The sequence below is a fragment of the Elephas maximus genome, chromosome 2 (assembly GCF_024166365.1).
Source record: "Elephas maximus indicus isolate mEleMax1 chromosome 2, mEleMax1 primary haplotype, whole genome shotgun sequence".
NCBI lineage: Eukaryota > Metazoa > Chordata > Mammalia > Proboscidea > Elephantidae > Elephas > Elephas maximus.
Window position 1 is genome coordinate 207,845,122 of NC_064820.1, and position 22,878 is coordinate 207,867,999.

A 22,878-nucleotide genomic window follows, 5' to 3' on the forward strand; every position below is an offset into this window, starting at 1 on the left:
CACCAGATCATAAACCTCAACTCAGGGATCCAAATTCTAGTGTTTACCTTATATATAGCACGGAAGACCTACAAAGGCAACTAGCAGTGAAACAAAGAATAAGGCACAATTGAGTAGTATAGATATGACAGAAAATGTTACAGTGAGGGAGAACTTGAGCGTTAACTGAGAAAAAAATACAGCTTCATTATGTAAAAAGGAGAGGGAAGCAGGGGACAGTACAGGCAGACCTCATTTTATGGTGCTTCACTTTATTGAAGTTCACAGATATTACATTTTTTACTAATTGAAGGTTTGTGGCAACCCTGCAACAAGCAATTCTATTGGCATCATTTTTCCAACACCATGCGCTCACTTTATAACTGTGTCATATTTTGGTAATTCTCCTAATGCTTCAAACTTTTACATTATTATTATATCTGCTATGGTGATCTGTTCAGTGAGCTTTGATGTTACTATTGCAATTGTTTTGGGGCACCACCAGCTGTGCCCATATAAGATGGCAAACTTAATTGATCAATGTTGTATGTGTTCTGACTGCTCCACTGACTGGCTTTTCTGCTATCTCCCTCCCTCTCCTAGGGACTCTCTATTCCCTGAGACATGGCAATATTGAAATTAGCCCTATTAATAACCTTACAATGGCCTCTAAGTGTTCAAGTGAAAGGAAGAGTTCCATGTCTCTCACTTTAAATCAAAAGCTAGAAATGATTAAGCTTAGTAAGGAAGGCATGTTGAAAGTCAAAACAGGTTGAAAGGTAAGCCTTTGCACCAAACAGTTAGCCCAATTGTGAATGCAAAGGAAAAGTTCCTGAAGGAAATTAAAAGTGCTACTCCAGTAAGATAAGAAAGCAAAACAGCCTTATTGCTGATACAGAGAAAGTTTTAGTGGTCTGGATAGAAGATCAAAGCAGCCACAACATTCCCTTAAGCCCAAAGCCTAATCCAGAGCAAGGCCCTAACTCTCTTCAATTCTAAGAAAGCTGAGATAGGTGAGGAAGCTTCAGAAGAAAAATTTGAAGCTAGTTGAGGTTGATTCATGAGGTTTAAGGAAAGAAGCCATTTCCATAATATAAAAGTACAAGGTGAAGCAACAAATGCTGATGTAGAAGCTGCAGTAATTTATCCAGAAGATCTAGCTAAGAAATTGATGAAGGTAGTTACACTAATCAACAGATTTTCAATTTAGACAAAACAGCCTTATACTGGAAGAAGATGCCATCTAGGACTTTCATAGCTGGAGAGAAGTCAATGTCTAGCTTCAAAGCATCAAAGGACAGGCTGACTCTCCTGTGAGGGGCTAATGTAGCTAGTGATTTAAGGTAGAAGCCAATGCTCATTTACCATTCTGAAAGCCCTAGGGCCCTTAAGAATTATGCTCAATCTACTCTGCCTATGCTCCACAAATGGAACAACAAAGCCTGGACGACAGCATATCTGTTTACAACATGGTTTACTGAATATTTTAAGCTGACTGTTGAGACATACTGTTCAGAAAAAAAAAAAAAAAAAGATTCCTTTCAAAATATTACTGGTCATTGACAATACACCTGGTCACCTAACAGCTCTGATTGAGATGTCGAAGGAGATTAATATTGTTTTCATACCTGCCGACACAACATCCATTCTGCAGCCTGTAGGTCAAGGAGTAATTTCAACTTTTATTTAAGGAATATATTTCATAATGTTATAACTGCTGTAGATGGTGATTTTTTCTGACAGGTCTGGGCAAAGTAAATCGAAAACCTTCTGGAAAGGATTCACCATTCTATATGGCATTAAGAACATTCATGATTCATGGGAGGAGGTCAAAATATCAACATTAACAGGAATTTGGAAGAAGCTGGTTCTAAGCCTCATGGATGACTTTGAGGGGTTCAAGACTTCAGTTAAGAAAGCAACTGCAGATGTGGTGGGAATTACAAGAGAACTAGAAGTGGAACCTGAAGATGTGACTGAATTTCTGCAATCTCATGATAAAGCTTTAAAGGATGAGGAGTTGCTTCTTATGGATGAGCAAAGAAAGTGGTTTCTGGAGACGGAATCTACCCCTGGTGAAGATACTGTGCACATTGTTGAAATGACAGCAAAGTATTTAGGATATTACATAAACTTAGTTAATAAAGCAGTGGCAGGTTTTCAGAATATTGACTCCAATTTTGAAAGGTCTACTCTGGGTAAAATGCTATCAAACAGCATCACATACTACAGAGAAATTTTTCATGAAAGAGTCAGTTGACACAGCAAACTTCATTGATGTCTTATTTTAAGAAATTACCACAGCCACCCAACTTTCAGCAACCACCACCCTGATCAGTCAGCAGCCATCAACATGGAGGCAAGACACTTCACCAGGAAAAAGATTACAACTCTTTGAAGGCTCAGATGATGGTTAGCATTTTTCAGCAATAAAATATTTTTCAACTAATATTTGCATTTTTTTTAGATGTAATTCTATTGCACACTTAATAGTCTACATAAGATATAGTATAGTGTAAACATAACTTTTATATGCACTGGAAAATAAAAAAAAAATTGCGTGACTCACGTTATAACAATATTCACATTATTTCAATATTTGCTTTATTGTGGTGGTCTGGAATCAAACCCCTAATATCACCGAGATATGGCTGTATTAACATATTCACTGGTCTCTAAACAATGTATCACTTCAGCTAATAGGGTTTTCTTTGTTATGTTAACAAGGCCATATCAGTGTGAGGTATATTTTAAGCCAATCACTTTGAGATTTCAAAGAAGATCTCATTAGGGACGGAGAAAACCCAAAAACCCATTGCCATTGAGTAGAACTGCCCCATAGGGTTCCCAGGAATTGGCTAATGATTTGAACTGCCAACCTTCTGGTTAGAAGCCAATCTCCTAACCACAGTGACACTAGGGCTACAGAGAAGCAAGCACAAACAGAAGGGAAGATATATACCTAAAACAATTGCCAAGAAACTGAGGAACAGAAGCTAATAAGACACAAGGACCTTCCCCCAGAGTTGACAGAGAGAGAAGACTTCCCCAAAGCCAGCATCTGGAATTTGGACTTTTAGCCTCCTACACTGAGAAAAACAAAGATGAATTCTTATTTCCATAATTTTAGTGAAGTTAATGTATTTATTTTCTTGTATTAAGAACTGAATGAGGAGAGGTGGGGCCTAGATGGCAGAGTAGTCAGATGCTTCCAGTGATCCCTTTTACAACAAAGACTCGAAAAACAAGTGAAACAATTACGTATATGACAAGCTAGGAGCCCTGAATATCAAAGGCAAAGTCAGGAAATCAGACTGAGTGGCAGGAGGAGGGAGAGACAGCTCATAAGCAGCTAGTAGTTGCCGGACCTGACTTGGCAGGAAACAGCATCCCTTCGTTATGATCCCCTGGAGAAACTGCCTCGGTTTCCTCAAGAAAAGGCAGAGAACCACACAGTCTACTCACACCTCTGGAGCCAGAGAAGAACAGCTCTCTCAGCAAAAGCTAAGTACTTGCATTTATTTTACTGCTCCCCAGCCTGGAAGCTGGCTTCAGTGGCTGTCGATTTCCCTGGGCTTGAGATTGTCCTGCAGTGCACTCTGAGCCTTTCTCCCAGCCTTGGAGCAGGAATAAATTAACAATTGGGGGAAAAGATAATCTGCCAGCTCCACTAAGCTGGGGAGCTCAGGACAGAAGCAGCTCCTGTCCAGGCATAAACTGTCTGCAGACTTTGAATACCTTTCACCGCTGCATGGACCTGTGTGGGCCCATTTCAAGAGATCAGGCCCTTGTTACTGCAACAGTGTATGTGCTTGAGACCTGACTTCAACTGTTTCAGCTATGCAGTTGAAAGGTACATTTTTTATGTTTCACACAGCTTTGCCTATTAAACGGGGTCATCACCTACACACATCAGGGGCCTGAGGACTGGTGACTCCACCCATGTCACCTAGCCACCTGTGAAAAGGGTCCAAGGATAAGTGGTGCCTCCCAGTCCTTACAAATGAAAGCATTGGGTGCCCATGTTCCAGCTGCAGAACTCACCCATCTGTGTGCTCTATGGGAAAAGGGACACTCTTTCCTCAAAGACACTCGGGGGATTGTGTCAGCCCCCTGCCTTGGTCAGACTGTGACCCCCTGCTGCAACTAGATACCTGTGTCTACACCAATGACCTCTGCCCCTCTAAGATGAGAGGACAGAGCCTGTACCACACACTTGATTACAAACCACCTGCACAACCTAGCTGAATCTATACAAGGAAAGTGAATGGACTCCTAGGTTCATATATATGGTAAGAGTTCTAGCTATATGGTGACAGAACATTAGCACTTCAAAGGCACAAATAATCATGCTAGCTCACGCAAGCTGCCTATTTGCACATATAAAAACAAAATAAAGAAGGAAGCTAGGATACAGTAAGCAAACTTAAAATAGATTAATACAAAAACATATAGATGGCTCAGAGACAACAGTCAGTACCAAATCACAGAAAGAAGCAGACCACAATTGCTTCAACAAGCTCTCAAAAGAAAGAATCAAGGAATCTTCTGGATGTAGATGTCTTCCTAGAATTACCAGATGTAGAATACAAAAGATTAACATACAGAACCCTTCAAGAGATCAGGAAGGAGATCACACAAAATGCAGAACAAGCCAAAAAAGACACAGATAATGCAGTTGAAGAAATTAAAAAGGATATTCAAGAACTTAATGAAAACTTCAATAGGGTGCAAGGGTCCATAGTGAGAAAGCAATCAGAAATTAAGGTTAACAATAAATCTACAGAATTAGACAAGTGCCTAGAAAGTCAGAATAGCAGAATCGAGGAAGTGGAAGGCAGAATTAATGAGACTGAAGATAAAACACATGGCACCAATATATTCGAAGAAAAATCAGATAAAAGAATATTAAAAAATGAAGAAACCCTAAAAGTCACGTAGGACTCTAACAAGACAAATAAGCTACCAGTGACTGGAGTACCAGAACAGGGAGGGATAACAGGAAATACAGAGAAAATTGTTGAAGAATTGTTGTCAGAAAACTTCCCTGATATCGTGAAAGACGAAATTATCTGTCCAGGATACTCACCAAACCCCACATAAGGTAGATCTCAAAAGAAAGTTATCAAGACATATTATAATCAAACTTGCCAAAACAAAAGATAGAGTTTTAAGAGTGATTAGGGATTAAAGAAAAGTCACCTACAAAGGAGAGTCAATAAGAATAAACTCGGACTACTCAGCAGGAACCATGCAGGCAAGAAGGCAATGGGAAGACATATATAAAGCATTGAAAGAAAAAAAAATTGCCAGCCAAGACTCATATATGCAGGAAAGTTGTCTCTCAAATATGAAGCCAAAATGAGGACATTTCCAGATAAACAGAAGTTTAGGAATTCATAAAAACCAAACCAAAACTACAAGAAATACTAAAGGGCATTCTCTGGTTAGAAAAATCAATGAAATCAGGTATCAACTCCAGACTAGAATACAGGATAGGACAATGAGATATCAACCCAAATAGGGATATCACAAAAATAAATCAAGATTAAAAAAATGCCCCAGACAGGGAAACAGTGATGTCATTACATAAAAGATGACAACATTAAAACAATAAAGAGGGAGTAAAAAATGCAGTCATAGATCTTTCATATGGAGAGGGAGTGAAGGCAATATAAAGAAATAAAAGTTAGGTTTAAACTTTTTTTTTATTAAAACTTAGAAAAATAGGGGTAAATATTAAGGTCATCACAAAGGAGACTAACAATCCTACACATCAAAATAAAATACAAGCATGATATAGAGTAAGCAAAAACAAAATCAACAACAATGAATAAGAGGAAAAGACAACACATAAAGACAAAATACTGAGCACAAAAATTAAGTGGAAAAAAATAAACTGTCAACAACACATAAAAAAAGACATCAAAATGACAGCTCTAAACTCAAATCCTTCCATAATCATTTTAAATGTAAATGGACCAAATGCACCAATAAAGAGACAGACAGTGGCAGAATGGATTAAAAAAAAATGATTCATCTATACACTGTTTACAAGAGACACACCTTAGACTTAGAGGCACAAACAAAATAAAACTCAAAGGATGGAAAAAAATATATCAAGCAAACTATAAGCAAAAAAGAAGAGGAGTAGCAATATTAATTTCTGACAAAATAGACTTTAGACTTAAATCCACCACAAAGGATAAAGAAGGACACTACATAATGATAAAAGGGACAATTGATCAGGAAGACATAACCATATTAAATATTTATGCACTCAATGACAGGGCTGCAAGATACATAAATCAAATTTTAACAGAACTGAAAAGTGAGATAGACACCTCCACAATTATAGTAGGAGACTTCAACACACCACTTTCGGAGAAGGACAGGACATCCAGTAAGAAGCTCAATAGAGACACGGAAGACCTAATTACAACCGTCAACCAACTTGACCTCATTGACTTATACAGAACTCTCAACCCAACTGCTGCAAAGTATACTTTTTTTTCTAGCGCACATGGAACATTCTCTAGAATAGATCACATATTAGGTCATAAAACAAACCTTTGCAGAATCCAAAACATCGAAATATTACAAAGCATCTTCTCAGACCACAAGGCAATAAAAGTGGAAATCAATAACAGAAAAATTAGGGAAAAGAAATCAAATACTTGGAAACTGAACAATACCCTCCTGAAAAAAGACTGGGTTATAGAAGACATCAAGGAGGGAATAAGGAAATTCATAGAATGCAAAGAGAATGAAAATACTTCCTATCAAAACCTCTGGGACTCAGCAAAAGCAGTGCTCAGAGGCCAATTTATATCTATAAATGCACACATACAAAAAGAAGAAAGAGCCAAAATCAGAGAACTGTCCCTACAACTTGAACAAATAGAAAGTGAGCAACAAAAGAATCCATCAGGCACCAGAAGAAAACGAATAATAAAAATTAGAGCTGAACTAAATGAATTAGAGAACAGAAAAACAATTGAAAGAATTTACAAAGCCAAAAGCTGGTTCTTTGAAAAAATTAACAAAATTGATAAACCATTGGCTAGACTGACTAAAGAAATACAGGAAAGGAAACAAATAACCGAATAAGAAACGAGAAGGGCCACATAACAACAGACCCAACTGAAATTAAAAGAATCATATCAGATTATTACGAAAAATTGTACTCTAACAAATTTGAAAACCTAGAAGAAATGGATGAATTCCTGGAAAAACACTAACTACCTAAACTAACACATTCAGAAGTAGAACAACTAAATAGACCCATAACAAAACAAGAGATTGAAACGGTAATCAAAAATCTCCCCCCAAAAAAAAGCCCTGGCCCGGACGGCTCCACTGCAGAGTCCTACCAAACTTTCAGAGAAGAGTTAACACCACTACTACTAAAGGTATTTCAAAGCATAGAAAATGACAGAATACTACCCAACTCATTCTATGAAGCCACCATATCCCTGACACCAAAACCAGGTAAAGACATTACAAAAAAAGAAAATTACAGACCTATATCCCTCATGAACATAGATGCAAAAATCCTCAACAAAGTACTAGCCAATAGAATTCAACAACATATCAAAAAAATAATTCACCTCAACCAAGTGGGATTTATACCAGGTATGCAAGGCTGGTTTAATATTAGAAAAACCATTAATGTAATCCACCACATCAATAAAAACAAAAGACAAAAACCACATGATCTTATCAATTGATGCAGAAAAGGCATTTGACAAAGTCCAACACCTATTTATGATAAAAACTCTCACCAAAATAGGAATTGAAGGAAAATTCCTCAACATAATAAAGGGCATCTATGCAAAGCCAACAGCCAGCATCACTCTAAATGGAGAGAACCTGAAAGCATTTCCCTTGAGAACGGGAACCAGACAAGGATGCCCTTTATCGCCGCTCTTATTCAACATTATGCTAGAAGTCCTAGCCAGAGCAATTAGGCTAGACAAAGAAATAAAGGGCATCTGGATTGGCAAGGAGGAAGTCAAATTATCTCTATTTGCAGATGACATGATCTTATACACAGAAAACCCTAAGAAATCCTCCAGAAAACTACGGAAATTAATAGAAGAGTTTGGCAGAGGCTCAGGTTATAAGATAAACATACAAAAATCACTTGGATTTCTCTACATCAACAAAAAGAACATCGAAGAGGAAATAACCAAATCAATACCATTCACACTAGCCCCCAAGAAGATAAAATACTTAGGAATAAATCTTACCAAAGATGTAAAAGACCTATACAAACAAAACTACAAAGTACTAGTGCAAGAAAATAAAAAGGACCTACTTAAGTGGAAAAACATACCTTGCTCATGGATAGGAAGACTTAACATAGTAAAAATGTCTATTCTACCAAAAGCCATCTATACATACAAAGCACTTCCGATCCAAATTCCAATGAAATTTTTTAATGTGATGGAGAAACAAATCACAAACTTCATACGGAAGGGAAAGAAGCCTCGGATAAGCAAAGCATTACTGAAAAAGAAGAAGAAAGTGGGAGGCCTCACTCTACCTGATTTCAGAACCTATTATACAGCCACAGTAGTCAAAACAGCCTGTTACTGGTACAACAACAGACACATAGACCAGTGGAACAGAATTGAGAACCCAGATATAAATCTATCCACATATGAGCAGCTGATATTTGACAAAAGCCCATTGTCAGTTAATTGGAGAAAAGATAGTCTTTTTAACAAATGGTGCTGGCATAACTGGATACCCATTAAAAAAAAAAATGAAACAGGACCCATACCTCACACCAAGCACAAAAACTAACTCCAAGTGGATCAAAGACCTAAACATAAAGACTAAAAAGATAAAGATCATGGAAGAAAAAATAGGAACAACCTTAGGAGCCCTAATACAAGGCATGAACAGAATACAAAACATTACCAAAAATGACGAAGAGAAACCCGATAACTGGGAGCTCCTAAAAATCAAACACCTATGCTCATCTAAAGACTTCACCAAAAGAGTAAAAAGACCACCTACAGACTGGGAAACAATTTTCAGCTATGACATCTCCGACCAGCGTCTGATCTCTAAAATCTATATGATTCTGTCAAATCTCAACCACAAAAAGACAAACAACCCAATCAAGAAGTGGGAAAAGGATATGAACACACACTTCACTAAAGAAGATATTCAGGCAGGTAACAGATACATGAGAAAATGCTCTCGATCATTAGCTATTAGAGAAATGTAAATTAAAACTACGATGAGATTCCATCTCACTCCAACAAGGCTGGCATTAATCCAAAAAACACAAAATAAGAAATGTTGGAGAGGCTGCGGAGAGATTGGAACTCTTATACACTGCTGGTGGGAATGTCAAATGGTACAACCACTTTGGAAATCCATCTGGCGTTATCTTAAACAGTTAGAAATAGAACTACCATACAACCCAGAAATCCCACTCCTCAGAATATACCCTAGAGAAACAAGAGCCTTCACACAAACAGATATATGCACACCCATGTTTATTGCAGCTCTGTTTACAATAGGAAAAAGCTGGAAGCAACCAAGGTGTCCATCAATGGATGAATGGGTAAATAAATTGTGGTATATTCACACAATGGAATACTACGCATCGATAAAGAACAGTGACGGATCTGTGAAACATTTCATAACATGGAGGAACCTGGAAGACATTATGCTGAGCGAAATTAGTCAGAGGCAAAAGGACAACTATTGTATAAGACCACTATTATAAGATCTGGAGAAATAGTATAAACTGAGAAGAACACGTACTTTTGTGGTTATGACGGGGGTAGGGAGGGAGGGAGGGAGAGGGTTTTTTACCGATTAATTAGCTGAAAAGAACTGCTTTAGGTGAAGGGAAGGACAACACTCAATACATGGAAGGTCAGCTCAAGTGGACTGGACTGGACCAAAAGCAAAGAAGTTCCCGGGATAAAATGAATGGTTCAAAGATCAGCGGAGCGGAGGCGGGGGTTTGGGGACCATGGTTTAAGGGGACTTCTAAGTCAATTGGCAAAATAATTCTATTATGAAAACATTCTGCATCCCACTTTGAAATGTGGCATCTGGGGTCTTAAAAGCTAACAAGCGGCCATCTAAGATGCATCAATTGGTCTCAACGCACCTGGAGCAAAGGAGAATGAAGAACACCAAGGTCACATGACAACTAAGAGCCCAAGAGACAGAAAGGGCCACATGAACCAGAGACCCACATCATCCCGAGACCAGAAGAACTAGTTGGTGCCCGTCCTGAATCAATGACTGCCCGGACAGGGAGCACAACAGAGAACCTCTGAGGGAGCAGGAGATCAGTGGGATGCAGACCCCAAATTGTCATAAAAAGACCATACTTAATGGTCTGACTGAGACTAGAGGAATCCCGGCGGTCATGGTCCCCAAACCTTCTGTTGGCACAGGACAGGAACCATCCCCGAAGACAACTCATCAGACATGAAAGGGACTGGACAGTGGGTAGGAGAGAGATGCTGATGAAGAGTGAGCTAATTATATCAGGTGGACACTTGAGACTGTGTTGGTATCTCCTGTCTGGAGGGGGGATGGGAGGATAGAGAGAGTTGGAATCTGGCAAAATTGTCACGAAAGGAGAGACTAGAAGGGCTGACTCATTAGGGGGAGAGCAAGTGGGAGTACGGAGTAAGATGTATATAAACTTATATGGGACAGTCTGACTTGATTTGTAAACGTCCACTTGAAGCTCAATAAAAGTTAATAAAAAAAAAAAAAGCCATTAGGCTCAATGAAATTTTCCAACAAAACCTTCGTGGTGCAATAACTGATGGCTAGAATCCAAGATGGGGCTATTCCTTGAGTGTCCTTCACAAACTCATCGACATTTCAAAACCCAGATGCTCATCTATAAAATGAGGGTATATTATTATCAACCCTATGCTGGTGTTGAAGTGTTACAGAAGATAAATCATTTTAGCAAACAGTTCTTGCCACAATATGTTATGGTTATCAGAGATTGAAATTTTTGCTTATGATATGAGGATAAAGAATATGTGCATTGTATCATGCTAATAATGATTGCATGGGAAACAAGATACTCAGAGTCTATTTATCCTTTTAATCAAGGAGATGTAGATCATTCCTAGTGCTCTGCGGCTCTGCTGTTCCTCTCTCTTTTGGCATGTGTGGGGAGATTGCCCACCTCTCATCCCTTCACAGCAGGTATGCCCATGGAGTTATTCAGCCAATGAATGGGAGCAGAATGACTGGTAGACATATGAAGAATCATTGTTCAGTCCTTTATACTCTCTTCCTCTAAGAGGCAGGCCCATGACTAGAAAAATTTGCATTTTTATACTCAAAATGATTTTATGTTGTTTTTTAACAGTTAAAACTGTTATGACTCCCTTTCTTTTCAAATGAACATCAGAGCTTCTTTTCACATGAATGCTTTGTCTTCTTTTATTGTGACTCTCCTTGAAGTTACAATGTTTATTTGAATCTCTTTTCAAGTATATTTTACATTGTTTATTCTTACCCATTTTCAAAATATATACTTGAATTGCTTTTTAATTATTTATTATAAGTTTGATTATCTCTGAGTTCAAGGGTGTCTTTCTTCTGTGGATGCCAAAACTCCTCTGGAAAGATGTCCCGGGAGCCGTGTGGATTATACCCATTTTTTTTAAACATCTCATGATGCAGATGTGGTCAAGTCCAAGGTTTATTCATCAACTGGCTTCTGATTTATGAGTGAGCACATCATGTCTTCCTACTTGGAATTTTTAAAAAATAAATGCTTAATGTCATTTATATCTCTATGACTAGGTACTTACGTTATAAAGGAAGGACATTCAGTGGGGAGCCCTCTTCCTCACTGACCCACATTTTATAGATACTGTGAATTTGAAATATATTTTTTAAGCCATTAAGATTTTGGGGTTATTATTTACTGTGGTATAATCTCCTGCTATTGGCTGATACTATTGAATATTGAAATTATTTTTTTCAGGTACCTGACACTCTCCAAAAGAAAAATAACATTATTTTTAACCCTTCAATTGCCTTAATGGGTTTATGGGTCAAACCAAAATCAAACCCAATTGCTGTTGAGTGTATACCTACTCCAGAGCATCAATATAGGACAGAGCAGAACTGCCCCGCAGGGTTCCAAGGCCATCCTGTGTTTTTATAAATAACCTGTGCCTTCTAATTTTGTTTGCCAACCCCTATGTTTTTTTGCCAACCACTCCCTCACTCCTGTGATGCATTTTTGTAAGCACACTATGGCAATTTTTTTACAACATGTAAAAAAAATATATTGGTTTGGCTGTGTTTATGAAAATGCCTCATGGGTTGAGGGAGCAGTTGGCAAGCAAAAATAGGACACTTGACTTATTTGCTTAAAAATACGGTAATCTTTAGGGAAGCAGAATGCCGCATCTTACTCCTGAGGAGTCGCTAGAGGGTTTGAACTGCCAACCTTTCAGTTAGCAGTGGAGCACTTACCTACTATGTCACCAGGGGTGCTTCAGATCTATGGATAGGCATGTGATAATAACTTCTAACATAAAATTGGTGCATTCCCTTAATTAACCTAGAAAATAATGTTTAAAGCATTTAAGAAGTATATGTATCCCCAAACCACTTGATCTTATTTTTTTTATTGTAGTAAGTATATACATATATACATACAACAAAATGTTTATCATTTCAACACTTTTTGCATGTAAAATTCAGTAAAGCAAATTGAACATATTTTTAAGAAAATTTTGGTCTAATACTAAATATAACATATCTACATATTTTTCTTACCGTATTAGGGAAGCCCTGTAAAGTGTTTCTCATCCCTTCATACACAACCACACCCCACCAAACCCACTCCTTTTCCACCGAATACCTTTTCATGATATTTTTATGGTCTTCAAAACAGCATATATTTTCATAATTATTTTGAGAATGAATAAATGACTGAATATTTTCATTTCCTTTATAATACTAAATGTTGCATATCAAAATAAATGAGTGTTCTTCGTAGATTTATCAAAATTTTAACTGTCAATAAACACAGAAGATGAAGTTTAACATAAAATATTGTTAAGGATAACATTTCAGGCCTGAAATAGTGGGAACTTTTGACTTGTCAAACACGTATGACTAGGGCTTTCTTAATCATAACATTAGATCTCTTACTCAACTGCCAATTCAAATCATTAAAAACCCTCAGCTTTTGATAAACAATACATATTAATGATTTTATATATTAAATTTACATAAAGTACATCTATATAATTCCAACCAATAATCTCAATTTACTGCTGAAAACATAAATTTCAACTAAAAACTTAGGGTTTACCTACGCAATTTCCTGTAAATTGCCTGATCAAAATATTTTCTCATGATTTTCCTGATGGCACATTTTATTTGTTCATTTCTAAGACTATAGATTACTGGGTTGAAAAGGGGGGGAATTATGGAATAGAATACAGAAAGGATCATATCCCAGCTGGTTGCAGAGATTCTAGATGGCCTTAGGTACACATAGAAGCCTGAAGTGAGGAAGACTGACACCACAAGGATATGAGGCATGCAGGTGGAAAAGGCCTTTGCTCTGTTGTTTCCACTTGGGAACTTGAGCACAGTAGAAAATATGTGAATGTAAGACCTGATGATGAAGATGAAACAGCTTCCACCACTCCCCAGACCAGAGGCAAAGATCATCATCTCAGTACCAAACGTGTCAGAACAGGAGAGCTTCAGCAGAGAGGGGATGTCACAGAAAAACTGATGAATAACATTGGAATGACAAAATGGCAGCCTGAAGGTGATGCCTGTTTGGAATCCTGAGTAGACCAGACCACTGAGGATGGAAGCCAGCGTCATCTGGACACAGACTCGAGGGTTCATGATCACGGGGTAGTGGAGAGGCTGGCAGATGGCCACATAGCGGTCATGGGCCATGAAGGTGAGGAACAGCAGCTCCACATATACAAAGAAAACCACTAGGAAAACCTGAGCTACACATCCTGCCTTTGAAATGACACTGCTGTCAAGCAGGTTGTTGACACATGAATTAGGGACTGTTACAGAAATGTAACATGCATCCAAGATGGACAGATTCCTGAGGAAGAAGTACATGGGGGTGTGAAGGCTCTTGTCCAGGGTGGTGACAATAACAATGAGAAAATTCCCAATGAGAGTCACAAAATACATGAGAGAGAAGGATACAGCATGCAAAACCCGTAGTTCCCATTCATCAGAAAACCCCATCAGGAGAAATTCGATCATCATGGTGGAATTGAGCATCTCTCGGTGAGGCAGCTATACATGGGAGGCAATGAGAGAAGCCGTGAACACACGAAGACTTAAATTATGAGAAGATAGCTTTCAATTGTTTTTTTTTTCTTGCCCCCTTCCTAATTCTAATCCCTACTGATGTTCCTAATATTTTGGAATGTCAATTTTGTATTGCTTCGGTAGTCCCCATAATATTCCTATTCCTACTGTAAGAGTGAAGTGAAAGTCACGACCACTTTGTCATAAACAACACACATATGTAGAAATATTTCTGTGTGAGTATGTAATTTTCTCATGATAAAATAGAAATATTGATGGAGTCCTTGGGTGACAAATGGTTAACATGCATGTTGCTAACCAAATGTTTGCATGTTTGCATCAAACCAGAGGTGTCTCAGAAGAAAGTCTGTGATCTTCTTTCAAAAAATCAGCCATTGAAAATCCTGTGGAGCACAATTCTACTCTAACACACGTGGAATCACCATGATTCAGAGTTGACTCTATGGCAAGGTTTTTTGTTTTTAATATACATATATGTTATAGTGATATAGTTGGCTTTTGAAAGGAACTTTGGAGATAATGTAATTATACTGGATAATTGGAACAAAATATTTTAGAAGCTTTTCCAATTTTGCATTCTTGTTTTGAAGCTATGGACAATAAAACCTAAAATCAAACCCATAGGACAAAGTAGAACTGTCCATAGGGTTTCCAAGGAGCAGCTACTGGATTTTGACTGCCAAACTTTTGGTTAGCAGCTGAGCTCTTAAACACTATGCTACCAGGGCTCCCTATAGACAATACTGGGAAAAATAATCTCCTTCCTAGAATTAGTACTGTATGCATAATAATGTCAAAATTACCTTATTTTCTACCACTATAAAATACAATATTAAAATCATTTTGACTTTACTTACTTAAGCTGAGCAAGTAACGTAAGTAAGTCTCCTTACTTCATGCATTTACCCCACACTGGATCTGCTTCTCATTTTCTGTTAAATTCTTATTCTTCTTCAAATTACCTTTTTAGTCACTTGTCTGTCTTGTAAAGAGAGATATGTCCCTCCCATTGGCAGAGTGTTCCTGCTGCCAGTTCCTCTTAGAACCTCTTGAAACTTCCCCTAATATTCTTTATCATCTTCAGTTTTCCAACTTTCTTTCTTTCCATTTGCTGAAAAACCAAAATTTCAGCAAAATTGTGCATGGTAACTTACAGTACTGCTTTAGCTTTTTCTTTCTTTCACCTTAAATTACTATTTTGTTTATCTTCATTTTTATCTTTAACCTTTTAAATAATGTAAAAATTTCCATTTCACTAAAATATCATCCTACTTCTTTACCTATATGGCTTTTGGTGCAGAGAAGGAAGTTTTTTACCCCCATTAACCTATTGCCATCAAGTTGATTCCAACTCATAGCGACCCTATAGGACAGAGTAGAACTGCCCCATAGTTTCCAAGGAGTGCCTGGTGGATTCAAACTACCGACCTTTTGGTTAGCAACTGTAGCACTTGGCCACTAAGCCACCAGAGTTCCCACTGCCACAAAAGACTTGTTTAAACAATTGCACTAACAGATCATATATTCTGGATACTTGTTTGAAGTTGGTTGAATAGAGGGGATAAAAACAACAATCTGTGGTGATTACGAGCTCTGACTTCCAGTGATCTGGGTTGAAATAATGGTTGAATCACTGTGAAACTGGCATTTGAACTGTATGTTAAGTCTTGATATTTTTATTAATCAGGGAAGAATGGTCCCTCTCTCACAGTATGTGGTCAGGATGAAATGTGAAGAAGTGTGTAACAAGTTTAGTAAAATGCTCAGGACAGCACAAATGTCCCTTGTTATCTTTAGAAGCACTGCTATTATTGTTGTTTTGAACCATTACTTTTAGAGCATGTACTCCTGTCAGATGCTTTAGGATACAGGTAACATGGTTGTTAGTTGCAGTTGAGCTGCTCCAACACGTGGAGACCTGTGTATAACAAAACTAAACTTTGCTCAGTCCTGTGTCATATCATTTCTAAGTCTCTCAATGAGGCTAAAAGGTAGTTTTGTATTCCTTTTTACAGAGCACAAAAGATCTGCTCAAGTTCAACAGGTGCTGTTTCTCTCACCAAACAGTTCCCCGTTTTGTGATCTTCACACCTTTGCTGCATTCAATAGGCAAATGGTTACCCAGGACCTCTGTCCAATTCAATAGCTCTTTTAGTTTTCAAACAATGTCTTCAAATTTTCATGAAGATGAACTAATTGCAGTCTGTTTAAAACATGCCTCATATATTAAGCACATATAGCATATTTCCAAAACATTTTTAAGCAAGACTCATTTTCCTGTAGATAAGTTAGCAGAAACTTGGCTGAAGAATAAGGGACAGGACATTTGGGACTGATCACCATTACTTTTCTGTCATGTAAAGTTAACAACAAACTTCACCCAAAACATATTTCCTTCACCTGTAAAAATAAGATAATAATCTTTACTCTTGTTATCAATTTAAATAACATACATTCATTCATTCATTCACCAAATATACACTTAGTGCTGCTACAGGCTAGGAGTATATCTGAAGAATAAACAAAACAGAAAAGTCTCTAAACTCATGAAACAAATATTTTATTAAAAGAGGTGCAGTCTGAACAGTTAACTATTAAGAAAAAATGAACTTTTGCAGATAGTTTTAAGTGCTTTGAAGAAGATCGAAATGGATGATATGACAGAGAGGACGGGATGGATGTGATTGTGCGGGGTGGGTTTTTTCAGGTAACTGCAAGTGATTTTCAACAAACTGCTATGGAAGTAAAGACACATATTTTTACTTTTCCCCACCAAACTAATGGTTTCTCTTTTGCCTTGTGTAGAGAAAAGTCCAGCATGTGTCTTTTGAATTGATTAAATAAGATAGAGTGACGCTTTATTTCCCAGGCCAAATAATACTTTGGAAATTTTTTTTCCCTGATTTGCTTTCCCCACAAATGTGTTTGAGTGAGACACAGAACTAATGCTGCTAGAGGCTTAAAAACAGGTGTGAGGTAATAATCTAATGGTGAGAGAAAAACTAAGATTCTGCCAACAAACATTTAAATATACATTTTTTGTCTTATTTCATGGCTACAATTTTAATATTTTGAAACATTTTTTCATTGTTAGTAAACTACTGAATTACCTAATAGGAAGATTTTTGTTCCACAAAAGTAGAAAAATATATATTTTTAGTTAGGTAGGGTTTGAAATAAAACCATTTTTATAGTATTATATCATATTTTTTAAATCTCTAGAAAAATCTCCTGAGATATATTCTTAAGTGTGAAGGAAAGATGGAAAATCATGTGTGTGCTATAAATTTTTTTTTTAAATAAAACAGGAAAAAATAACTAGAAAGAGATAGATGGAAAAAGAAACAGGTGGAAATAAATAAAAAATGTAAATATAAAACATAGGCACTCACCAAGGGATCCTATACTGCCTGGTAAGGAAGGTAAGGAAGAGACTTTTATTTTCATTTTTTTTTTTATCCTACTGAATATTAGTGATTCATAACATACACATTTTTAAACTTAAAACCTGGAAAAAAGTTAACTGGATTATGAGAATTTTGTTATTATACTTGTCTTTATTAAAAATTCAGTGTATATAATCACATTTTTAGGATATTATCAAGGTTATCCCTTTACTCATATCAGTTAGGCTACATAACAGAGTTACCATTCTGAGACCATTTTCTAAGTATTAACTGGAATACTTCCTAGGGAAGCCACAATTTGTGTTTCAAAACAACATCACCATCATGCTCGTCCTGGAAATTTAACCTACACTCCTTCAGATTAGGGACTAAAAGGTACTAAAACGGCATTATACTGGTGGTTCAGATTAAAAGACAAGGTTGATGGACTGATGATACCCAGTGTGCACAACTCATGATTAGTGAAGAAAATCTGCAGTATATAGAACTCAATTCCCATGTTATTAACAAGTTTCAATTTATGTGTATGAAACATCTGTATTTCTTTTGAAGCAATTGCATTTTACCCCATAGACATCATTCCTATATACCAGATTTAAATAACCAAATATTTCTTCTCCTGAAGCAAATAATTTTTTGATAATTAGTCAAAGTCTGAAAATTAAAAGAGGTTGTATTTACACAAACAAGACACATTAGGGTTTTTCATTATTAACTAGTCATTCACCATCAGTAAACAGCATATTTATTGATAACTTACTTAAAAGAAATACATGCCTAATTTTGTGAAAATAGATCAGGCCCTTTATATATATATTAGTGCTGCCTAAGTTTCTTTTCTTGTGTATTTAGATGTTTGAGGTCTTCTGAAAATGGAGTTATGGTTTCTGCTATAGCATCACCAGAAACCTTTATTACTATATTAAATTAGGTAAGAAGTTTCAGACTGCCTTAGTTTGAAAGTAATATACATTTGAAACATACATTGATTACTCCAATTTTATATTTATCCAACAAACTATTTTAAACTCGACTTTCTACCTGGTAAAGTAACATACTTCCAAGAACATAAACTCATAGAATGTAAAATCTGGTCTGTCTCTTGCCTGCAAACTTATCCTCAATTTTCTTAATTATAAAACACAGTAGTAATGTGTGCCTTAGATGTTTATTGTAGGGAAACATTTTCAAAACTAGGAGACATTTGAAAAAGTAGGTATTTTAAAGGAAATTCTTCAGTTTATTGAAACTTATTTTCTAGGTAAGTAAATTTGCCCCTCTATATAATCATTTTTTAGAAACAAAAGTAAGAATTTGAATCCTTTTTCTAATTGGAAAGTGTCAAAGAATATTCTCCACAGCATCACTGATTGGATTACATTTTCCTGAAGAGGAAATAAGTACAATATGAAAGATACATTTTTGTACTTTTTAGAACTAAAAGAAGAACACATTGATTAATGATTTAATTGAATTATTCATGCAATCATCCATTTATTTATGTATTCATGTGTTGTCATTCAAGAAAGTATGACTGAGAGCCTAACATTTCTCAGCTCTTCATTAGGATTAACCCTTTTCTGTCAATTCAATCCTGACCCCTAGTGACCACATAGGACAGAGTAGAAGTGCCCGCCAGGGTTTCCAAGGCTGTGATCTTTCTGGAAGCAGAATCCCACACCTTTCTCCACGGAGTGGCTGCTGCTCTGGAACCACTGACCTTGTGGACGTCAGCCAAACGCTTAGCCGCTGCGCCACCTGGGCTACTTGGATTAGAGATTACAACCTAGTTTTTAACGTGGTATTTAAATTCTGCACATAGGCATATAATGTAGTCCATTTTAATTTTTCAACTAGTTAAATATTCTACTTTATATTTATGAACTTTTATCCCTGCATTATAATTTTGTTTTGGGGGGCAGTCTTAAGCATACTCTGCCCTCCTCCCCCAAACTTGTCGACTGATTTACATAGAGTTACTAAACTGTTTTGGGGGCGTTGAATTTTCAATTGGTCGTTACTATAAATAAAACTACTCATTTTATTTTGGACACTTTAACTCACCTGAACTCCCACAGTCCTTGATATGATGGAAATGGTGGTAGCATATTGCTCATTGTTTCACTGCTTTGTTTTGGCTCATGACTGCCAGCTGACATTTTTGTTTACTTTGAATAACCAATCCAGTGTTATGAAATATTTGGTTTGACTAACATTTCACTGAAACGGTATGATAGAGTGTTATACTGGTACCTATTTTTTTTTTTTTTATACACAGTATTATTTTTAATTTCAATTCATCGTGTCTTCCCAAACAAGAGAAGAAGTTTGTGCAAAGCAGTGAGGTGAAGCATCAGTATGGAAGCAAGAATAGGGTCAAAATGATGGTAATCATGAAAAAGTACTCACTATTTTGTGCCCTGGATAGAGGAAAACTTTCTTAATTGTAGTTTATCCCAAACAGGCTATCAATTGTAGCTTATCCAAATGTGCAAAGTACTGGCTAAAACACCAGTGTTTATTTATAGACTGCAGTAGTAATACTGTAGACTAACCGTGGCCATAGAGTTTCCACTTCCATAAATATGTGGCAACTAACATGTCATCACAATCAAGGCCTTTGGGATCTCAACCCTGAACATCTAGCAGTCACCAGAGTTTTGAGAGGAGCTCAGGAGATCATTGCCTCTTGGCAGTAGATGAATTGGACCCAATTAAAGCTCATGTGTGGACACTAGTGTTGTACATCTGGAAACACTAATAAACACAGATCTCATAAACTGCCTTTCAGAGAAATGGACTTTCATGACTAGTTTTATAGTAGTATAAAAACCATGGAAATCTTGATTACCTCACGATTCAGAAAGTTTATAAGGAGAGAATTGATGGATTATGCTTTGTGGTCTAGAAAGAGCTCTGCGGTAAACCTCAGCAAAATTACCTCAGCTGCAAGTTGGACAAACATTACTCTCCTAATCTTTTCTTCAGAAACCCTGGTGGCATAGTGGTTAAGTGCTACGGCTGCTAACCAAAGGGTCAGCAGTTTGATTCCACCAGGCGCTCCTTGGAAACTCTATGGGGGAGTTCTACTCTGTCCTATAGGGTCGCTATGAGTCAGAATCAACTTGACGGCACTGGGTTTGGTTTTGTTTTTTTGAATCTTTTCTTCTAGAATCCCATGCTATGCAGAAATGAGACAACAAAATGGGTGCCTACAGGAGTAAACAGGCATTTATATACCTATGTAAAGAATAATTACAAGTAGGTAATAAAAAAGATTCTCCATTGGGAGGGGGACAGTGGTGGTTCAGTGTCAGGCTCCTTGCCTTCCATGTGGGAAACCTGGGTTCAATTCCTAGCCAGTGTGACTCATTGCAGCTACCACCTACTTGTCAGTTAAGTCTTGTGTGTTGCTGTGATGCTGAACAGGTTTCAGTGAAACTCTGCAGCTAAGATGAGCTAGGAAGAAAGGCCTGGCAATCTACTTCTGAAAATCAACAACCAGGTAAAACCCTCTGGATCAGAACTATTCCATCTGCAAATGGTCATGGGGATTGCATAGGACTGGGCAGCATTTTGCTCTGTTGTGCATGGGTCCCATTAATCAGAGGCTGACTCGATGACAGGTAACTACAACAATCATCAGGAAGGAAGTGTATTTAATGCCCAGTGCTCACACTGACATTGACTGTGGCTCTCTAAACAGCATTGGCTTATGAGGGTACAATGCGGGACTCCTGTGGATCAGAGGAATTGCCAGTCTCTTCAGCTTTAATCCATTGCCCATTACGTGGTTACCTCACCATTCAACTAATGACTATTGTGCACCTATTTTTTATGCACTATTTTGGAAATGCTAAATAAATCAGACGACAAAATAATAGCAATAACAACAAGTATCTCTGCCATCGTGGACCTTTAAATTTTTATTGTGTACGTGTGTGTGGAGGGGACAAGGAAGATAGGCTTTAAATTAAATAAAATCATTAAATACATTGTTGTGGATAGCAGAATTAGAAGGTAATAAATGTAATAAAAAGAAAATAGAATGGCTTAAGGGAGATGAAATTTTTAAATGGGTGATCAAAGAAAACTTGATAGGTGCTCTTTGAGCAAAAATATGATTATTAAGGGAGCAAAGTATTAAGACGAATAAGGGAAGAGCATTCCAGGAATAGGAAGAGAAACCTGATATCAGGTCATAGGTGGTTTCCTTGAAGAACAGGGAGAGTTAATTTTGGAGCTGGTAGATGAAGGGGATTGCAACAAATCTGCTTCTTCATTGTCAATCAGAAACACTGCCTTTGGTTCTTAGGGATGAATTCCCACTTATACTATGTGTATATATATATATATATATATATATATATATATATATATAGTTTATATTTTAAAAATGGAAAGAGACTTTAGAGAATGTTTACACAAATGAAAAGTAAGGGAAAGAGTGGTGAGGACAGAACTAGAAACCAGACATCCTAAAACATACCTACCTCATTTTGTAGCTTTGACTTTGAGCCATGTAATTTTTTACATAATTAAAAACAGAAACGTTTTAATCCAGAACTTACTAACCAATGTAGAAGTTTCCAAACAGCTGGCTTCCCATGCATACTTTCTGCAGAATACATTTAGTTTATCAGTTTGTTCATTTCACTGGGTTATTAAGAGGCGTGCATAAGTAAAGACCCTTTGAAAACTCTTAAGCTAAATGAAATATTGATAGGCTTACTTATCTGCTTACATTCTCATATTCTTTCCCCAAATCAAAGAAAGAACATTGAGCCCTCTCCTATTGCCATGATCCAAATTTTTCTGAACAGACAAAATGCTTCAAGACATCAACAATCCCTATCAAAGAGGAAGCAATATTAGAGAATTTCATAAACACTTAAAAAACAAATAACTTATATATTTTAACTAGACATGAGGATAAAAAATAGTAACTTTGAAATTATTTTTCCAATCTGGCACAACATTGACACAGTGCTGATATTTGCATCCCTTCTGAGTTTCTACTAAGTCTTTCAAATTTTTAAACTCTACTTTTGCTTATTCACTAGCATTGTAATATGATTTCTTCATATTTATATCTTGTACCTTTAGTGTTAATTTAATTCTTAGATATTTTATACTTTTTGTTCCTCCT

The 22,878-nt window shown here is 36.8% G+C and overlaps 1 protein-coding gene across 1 annotated transcript; it reads right to left on the reverse strand.

The window, feature by feature from the left end:
* Nucleotides 1–13,317: 13,317 nt before the first annotated feature.
* Nucleotides 13,318–14,271, reverse strand: LOC126067935 (olfactory receptor 14C36-like). Its single transcript, XM_049870163.1, has one exon. It carries the CDS (start codon nt 14,269–14,271, stop codon nt 13,318–13,320), a length of 954 nt encoding a protein of 317 aa, XP_049726120.1.
* Between the last annotated feature and the right edge of the window lie 8,607 nt (nt 14,272–22,878).

Excerpts from the sequence above, each read along its gene's own strand:
- LOC126067935 (XM_049870163.1), bottom strand. The coding sequence starts at position 14,271 with ATGCTCAATTCCACCATGATGATCGAATTTCTCCTGATGGGGTTTTCT.